At 34.7% G+C, this 7,789-nt stretch overlaps 1 protein-coding gene across 2 annotated transcripts; it reads left to right on the plus strand.

The window, feature by feature from the left end:
• The first annotated feature begins 302 nt into the window (after nt 1–302).
• LOC103426162 (wax ester synthase/diacylglycerol acyltransferase 11-like) lies at nt 303–6,027 on the plus strand. 2 transcript variants are annotated; one of them, XM_029096718.2, is made up of 5 exons: nt 303–549; nt 1,879–2,433; nt 3,717–4,064; nt 4,795–4,932; nt 5,492–6,027. In XM_029096718.2, exons 1-5 carry the CDS (start codon nt 367–369, stop codon nt 5,669–5,671), a joined length of 1,404 nt encoding a protein of 467 aa, XP_028952551.2. In that variant the 5' UTR covers nt 303–366; the 3' UTR covers nt 5,672–6,027. The 2 variants fall into 2 exon arrangements, with proteins under 2 accessions (XP_028952551.2, XP_070673775.1); XM_070817674.1 differs by lacking the exon at nt 3,717–4,064.
• The last annotated feature ends 1,762 nt before the right edge of the window (nt 6,028–7,789 follow it).

Consider the following 7,789-nt stretch of genomic DNA (forward strand, 5'->3'; position numbering starts at 1 on the left):
GAGAGGAGAAGAAAATGGGTAGCAATGAGGGAAAGCCGGCCGACTCCAACTAGAGGAAGGAGTTGGCGGTGAAGGCTGGGGATTTGGGGGGTTTCCTGCCGTCATTTCAATTAACTTTAGTTTTAATTTTTTTTCAAAATTGAAAAAGTAAGATTAATGTAAAAGTTGACTAGAATTAAGTGAAATAACATATGACAAATGATTAGGTATGTGGTGAGCATACGCTATAATTATGGTAATGAACAAAAATGTTCTGACAGCAGACCTTTGACTGTTTGCTGGTCACATTATTCTATAAATACATGGCCGTTCATGCAAACTGATGAAAGGTTTATAATTTGAATAATATACATTACATAAACCAAGATGGAGGTTTGGGAAGAGGAACTGGAGCCAGTGAGCCCTAATGGCCACTATTTCAACAGCTCTGTTTTATCGGTATCAGTTCTTGCTGTTTTGGAATATGAAATTCCAATTGATGACTCTCAAACTTTGTCATTGCTCGAGAATGTGTTCCTGCCCATCAGCCCACGCTTCTCCTCTATAATGGTACCCTCTCTCTCTCTCTCTCACACACACACCACCCTGTCGACTGCACCTCCGGGTCGAGCGACACCAGAGAGGTTTTAGTTCGGATTATCGGCACTGGAGAGCACGAGAACCGCGAGAACGGGGGTGCGACCGATTGGACTGTCTGGAGCCGACGGCGCCAATACGATCGCAGAACGAGAGATGTAGGTTGGGGAGGGCATGTGGTTGAGCTTTGAGTCGATCAGACGAGTGAGAGTGGAGGTGGTGGTGGTTTCATTGGATGGAGGGGAGAGGTTGGGAGCTGAGGAGGAGAAAGAGGAAGACGTTGGTGGTGAGAGGGTGGTGGGTTAAGTGGTCAATGCTGGGTGGGTGGTTGGGTGTGGGGATATATGCATATGGGAATTGGATTGTGTGTTTTTACAGGGTTTGGGTTGATGGCTGTGTCAATGTAGGAGTCGGGGTGTGTGTTGGGTTTTTGGGAAAGGGAAGAAGATGATGAACAGTCATCTTCTTCTTTTTATTTTATATTTTATTTTTAAGTTTTTAATTATATAAAAAATTTATTAAAATATTTTCTAATTCACATAGGTAATATTTAATTAGATTTGTGAGACTCAATTATGTGCTTTTGACACAATTATGACGAAATGACCACATTGATTAGTGATACTTATTTTCAGGGACTATATTTATCGATTTTTAATTTAAAAAATCATCTTGATAAGATGAGTCAACTACATTTTTTTACTGGTTTTAATATTTTCCACATGCGAGCATAATTAGTTATACGGCAAACTACATTTCAAATTCTTCCGGTTTGGAGTGAATTATGAACAAGGTCATGAAGTGTTTTTTTTTCTTTTTTTGGCACCAAACTGGGTGTATATATATATAACGAATTCATACTAAACAATATCATTAAATCGTAGCATTAAGTGGTTGCCCCATAATATATTAAAACTATATCACTTGATGCCTTTGGTTAGTTTGATTGTGTGACCTTGTTCAATATTCAAAGAGACGGAACATTAATCAACTCCTAACCACATTGATACTGTCCCAACTTAACCATCTATTGGAAGATATTGAGTTTTATCACCAAAGGTCTCGATAATATTAGAAGTGGAACCATATACTTATATGTTGTATTTTATTTTCTCCCATCCAATGATATCCCTAACCTTGATAAAGTTTTAGATCTAAGCATTGTACTAGATCATTATGGTTATATTGCATCATTATAGTACGTGGGTTAAAAAATTTTTGGGATGTTTGAACTTTCTTTTGAAGTATTCTTTACATAATGTGCACTTTTTCATGAACAGTATTTATTTAATTTGGAAACAGATTGAAAAAAATGGAAAGAAACAATGGAAAAAGGTTGAAGTGAAGCTTGAAGACCATGTTAAAACTCCAATCTTCCCATCCAATATGTCGAATGAATCATATGACGAGTATTTTGATGACTATATCTCAAGCATAGCTACAAAAAGATTTCCACAAGACAAACCACTGTGGGAAGTTCATGTTATAAAGTACCCAAATAGCAATGCAGCTGGTAATGTAATATTCAAGTTGCACCATGCATTAGGTGATGGCTACTCTCTCATGGGCGCTCTTCTCTCCTGTCTACAAAGGGCTGACAATCCTTCTCTTCCACTAACTTTTCCTTCACGGCTGCCATCAGAAACGAAGAGTGAAAATGTTGTGACCAAAACTATCTCATCCTTGTTGAGCACCATATCCGATTTTTGGTGGGGCATTTCAAAGAGCTTCAGGGGGGAAGATGATCCATCACCAATAAAATCCTCGAATCATGGACTTGAGTTCGCGCCAATTACAATATCAACGATTACGATCTCCCTTGATCGAATCAAATTAATTAAGAGCAGGCTCGGAGTGGTAAGTATCAGATTTTCTATGCAATATTTTGGTTTATGCATGTGTGTATGTATTCTTTTCTTTCTAAAATACGAGAATAAGCTTTCATGTTTGACCTTCCTTCTCCTGTTTAAAAAAAAAAGGATACGTTGCCGCTTCTTTTTAAGCCATTTATTCTCGGAACTAAATATAAATTTATTCTGCGCTCATAGGATGAAGGCATGCAGAAGACTTAAACTGAATATATGTTTAGCCATGCTAACCGTCTGCTTGCAAGTCAATCTCAATGCCTTAATGTAAACCTAAAAAGGTCTGAATGCCGTAATAAAAACCTACCCAGTGCATGGTGGGCATGATTATTCCTAACCACTAAAATTTAAAGTACATTTAAAATTACTGAAGAAAGTCGGATGTATTTAATTGAGAATTTGAAAGATTTCAATGGATTTATAAATCATGAATTTTTATGGAGTTTAATTGATTTGTAAAGATTCTATAAATCATGAATTTTTATGGAGTTTAATTGATTTGTAAAGATTCTATGTAAAATTTTGATTCAATTCCCTAGAAATCTCATGATGATAGGTGAGATTTAAGGATGCTTAAAATACACTACGTGCAAAATCTCTCCAATTCTCTCTAATTCCTTAACCTTTTCAAATTGTTTAAAATCAAATTCTAGTTGAATACACCTGGAATGTTATAAACTTCTTTAAAATTTTAATTGAATGCACCCGGATTTCTAGGATTTTAATAAACTATCTTAAAATCATGATTGAATACACATTGAATTTTAGAGAATTACTTAAAATCATGATTGAATACCCCTAGATTAATTAAAATAATTTAAATCCCTCAAAATCCTAATTGAATACACCCCCTAACACTGCCTAATTCTTTTTTTCCAAAGTCAATGTGCCTACTTCATCCTAAATTCCTAACTAGTACAATCTGACCTATTGAAGCTAATGAAGAAGCCCTGAAACTACGATTCTCAATTCTCAAATTTGTTCAACTATCCTTTATAAGAACACATGATTTGTCCATAAGTTTCACCATAACGGTCTTGATATTGTTGAAGCTCAAGGTGAACAGTTAAATTGGGGACTTTGAGTCCTTAGTCCCTACATTATACATTTATATAGATCTTTTAATGGCTAGTAACAAAAATCTCTTACATATCATTGTTTAAAATATTGAGACTAACAAAAAATAGAATAAAATAAACAACATGCAAATCACCAAACACCATATTGTCAAATTTGTAAAAACTTGTAACACAGTTAACTTATTTATTATCACAGACGATAAATGACATTCTTACTGGGATGGTCTTTCTTGGCTCTCGGCTATATATGCAAGAGATGAACCAAAGCTCAAGGGAAGTGCATAGCACAGCATTAGTTTTACTAAATACAAGGTTCATGGCGAATTATGCGTCGACCGAAGAAATGATCAAACCCAACAGCAAGAGCCCATGGGGAAATCGTTTTGCATTCTTGCATGTTCCCATTCCCAAGTTGACTGAATTCTCAGATGTGCTTGACTTCGTGTGGAATGCACAAAAAATAATCAAGCAGAAAAGAAATTCTTTAGCTATTTATTTCACTAGTGGGCTATTGGAGATGCTGAACAAGTTTGGAGGCCACGAGGTTAGTAAATAATGACTTGTTTGGTACAGGATTAGCTAGGAAGAAATTTCAAATTTTAAGGTATAATGAAGGTGGATGTGAATGATTTTCATTTGGAAGGAATCAGAATAGGATTAGCTAGGAAGAAAATTCATCCCTTCTAATCCTACTATTTTATGAAGGATTAGAATGAACAAGTTTTTTTCATGAGTAATCCATCTTCAATTCTCTCAGTGGTCATAGTTGTATTATTTCTTCTTCTTCTTTTTTTCTAACATACTTTTGATTTAATATCCGTTCCATCCAATCATGTGCACGAAACCAGCCCACGAAAATGCATGTGATATTTCATATATTCAACAAATTTAGCCAAAATGGTATATAAGATTTGCATAACTCCTCATTTTGGTCCCTAACATTTGAAATCAATAGAAGTAGTCCCTGAGTTTGTTTATCATCAATCATTTTGGTCATTCTATGAAAAAACTTCATTAAGGCTAAAATAACAAAAATACCCTCAATTTTTGTCAAATCATTTGACCCATTGTTTATTAAATTGAGGATAATTTTGTCATTTTGGTTCTTATTTAATATAATTTTTCATAGAATGACCAAAATGATTGATGATGAACAAACTCAGGGACCACTTCTATTGATTAAATCTCAGAGACCAAAGTGATGAGTTATGCAAATCTCAAAGACAATTTTGGCTAAAAATGATCTAAAAATTATAAGGCTACTGGTGGTGCAGGCAGCATCAAGATACGTCCATAGCACATTAAAGAACTCGAGCATGATGATCTCAAGTATGATTGGCCCGGTGCAAAAAATGTCTTTGGCAAACCAACCAATCAAAGGGTTGTACTTTTTGGTAGTTGGGACACCTGAGGTAAACCGAATAAATTTTTTGACAAAATTTTAAAAACTAAAGGACATGAAGGTTGATTATTGATTTATTACTTAAATGTTGATAAACATGCTTATTCTTTTTGGTGATACATTATTTAGTTTGTAAATTTAATCTCCAAATTTAATCTCCCTAGCATTACCCTTACTATATCATGCACATACGTACGGTCTCAAAAGTTTTGGAAACAATAATATTCATTGTCCGTTTCTGTAATCAGATACATAATAAATTAAGGTTTGGTTGATTAACAAGGGCTGTGTGGTGTTTCTGTGATTGTCATGTTCGTTTAAGGCTCTTCTAGTAGCATTTCAGAAAATGATATTCGAAGAATTGTTTTGCAAAATGAAAACAACAAATAAAACTTTGCATTTTTTTATAATGAGTTTGTATCTTCATTGAGTAAATGAATTTATTGATTTTTATCTATATATATGTGAGGTATGTTTTCTTAATGATAGTAGAGATATATTATACATACATGTGTGTGTGTGTGTGTGTGTGTGTAGAGAGAGGTAACACAATTTACATGGACCTGCAGGAACTTGACATATCAATCGTAAGTTATATGGGAAAGGTGAGGCTTGCCTTCACAGCGAAAAAAGGCATCATAGATCCACAAAAGTTGAAGTTGTGTATGGAAAACGCCCTCAATATGATATCCAACGCCGCAGACAAAAATTCTATGCAAAATAGCACTGAAGAACAGTCACACATTTGAAACTCTACCAAAACCGTAGATCTAAAAAATTATAGTCGGCAGGACTCTTGCTCTAGCTTAAGGCTGGTGGCAGCCTTCTCCTCCTTCCCCTCACATCCTCTTTCTTGTTCTTATGGATTGCTCAAATTAGTTTCGTTTTAGTATTTCGTTAGTAAGTGCCTCCTTAGTGAGGTTATTTGTGAGTCTCTCCAAGTGAGTATCTTAGTTTTAAGAGGATGTGTTCTCGGCCCCTCTTGGGTCGACTATGCATTTTTGGTAGCTTCGCTAATGGTGTTGAGCATAAAATTCAAGCTAGTATGGACACCAGTTGGTTTGTTGTCAATTCATTTTCGGAGTTGACGTTGCTTATTGTCAAAGAGTGTCCTTATGCTCGTTATATTGCAGTTTGGGCAAAACCACACAAACACACTGTCATGTTAATCAAATACGGGACTAATTACACGAGCATATTTTGTCTATAATATGCTATTGTCAGTAAAATTAAAAAGACATGCCGCAAAATCGTATGCTATTTCAAAACTTGATAAGTTTTAGACCAAGTATTGTACAACATCCAAGTACTAGGGACGTTTGAAGTTTCTTTTGAAGTAGTCTTCACATTATTCATTCTATGAACAATTCAATAATTATTTAATTTGGAAATAGATTGAAAATAATGGAAAGAAACGGTGGAAATTAAAAGGTTGAAGTGAAGCTAGAAGACCATGTTATAACTCCAATATTTCCTTACTACTAGAAATTTCCACTTTGCCGACAAAATTAGTTTGTGGGCAAAAGTCAAAAATCGTCGGCAAAGAGCCATTTCCAACGAATAATTTTGTCAGCCATTTTGTCACGAAAAGTATGTCGCGCAAGATCTTTCCTAACGAATCTTGATAATTTGTCGGCTCATTTTTAGGGCGACAAATCTCAGCCGTCAAACTGTCCTGTCGCCAAAACAACGTTGCAGCAAAATATTTTGCTGGCACATGTTGTTTTTTTCACGACGAAGTTATTTGTGGGCTTAATGATCTTGTGGCGATGAAAAATTTGTCGGCTAAATAATCTTGTGGCAACAAAATGGTTTTTCAGCTGCGAAGTCCTAAGCCAACAAATTGGTTTGTTGGCTCCAATTACTTGTGTAGACAAAATAGTTGGTCGGTTGAATCTTTTGTGAACAAAAACATTTGTCCACTTATTATTTTTTTGCCTACAAACGACGTGTCAAGTCTAATCTTTTCTGATTTTTATTCGCATTTTGTTTTTATAATAATATGTTTAACCATCACAAACAAGCAAGCTTTTGACATGCAAGCTTAAGAGCTTGAGAAGGGGAGTGAATGAAGAATTAATATAGGAACAACACAAAAATTCATGTAATATAAACTAACGTAAGGTTCACAATTCGGTTCAGTTACAAAATACAAAAATATTTAGGTTTTCATTTCGACATTACTATAATATAGATAAAATATCATCAAGCATCATCATTCTCATTATAGTTCTCATCACGTTGATATGCTGCATCACAAAATCCAGGAACGGGTGAGGATCGTTATGAAATATTCTAGTATCAAACAACTATAGAAGAAAGGCAAGTTAAAAAACTTGATTAGAAAACATTAAGGGTGCTAAATATCATTTACATTAAGGAAACGCAAGGCCACACTAGAGTGATATTTCTAAACAAATAACTTATGAAACCATCAATGTGTAAACAACAAGATAAGGACATATACTAATCAAGTTAAATCTCCAACGCCATGCAGCATCACAACCTAGCAAAATTACATGTTTAATAGATTCCATGTAATAATCAAGTTGGCATCAACTACTTATATGTCTTTCATCATTGTAAACAACAAAAACTTTATAAATAGCAAAGCAACATGATTCTCACACTCTGGAAACAAGGCAGCATGATCATCTGGTCTTTATTACATGTCATATAAGAAAGTAGAGATAGGACATATTGAGCTTTTTCTTTGTTATTTTCTACTCTACTACTTTTTGAATGTCATTGTGTTACTAAGTTATCTTGTTAATGCAATTCAATATTTTCTGTGCCTGTGAAGTGTGCATTTTTGTAGCATTTATTGGGTTTGGAATCTGGATGGAGATTGCAATGGCAGAGTTTTC

The sequence above is a fragment of the Malus domestica genome, chromosome 17, assembly GCF_042453785.1.
Source record: "Malus domestica chromosome 17, GDT2T_hap1".
Lineage (NCBI taxonomy): Eukaryota > Viridiplantae > Streptophyta > Magnoliopsida > Rosales > Rosaceae > Malus > Malus domestica.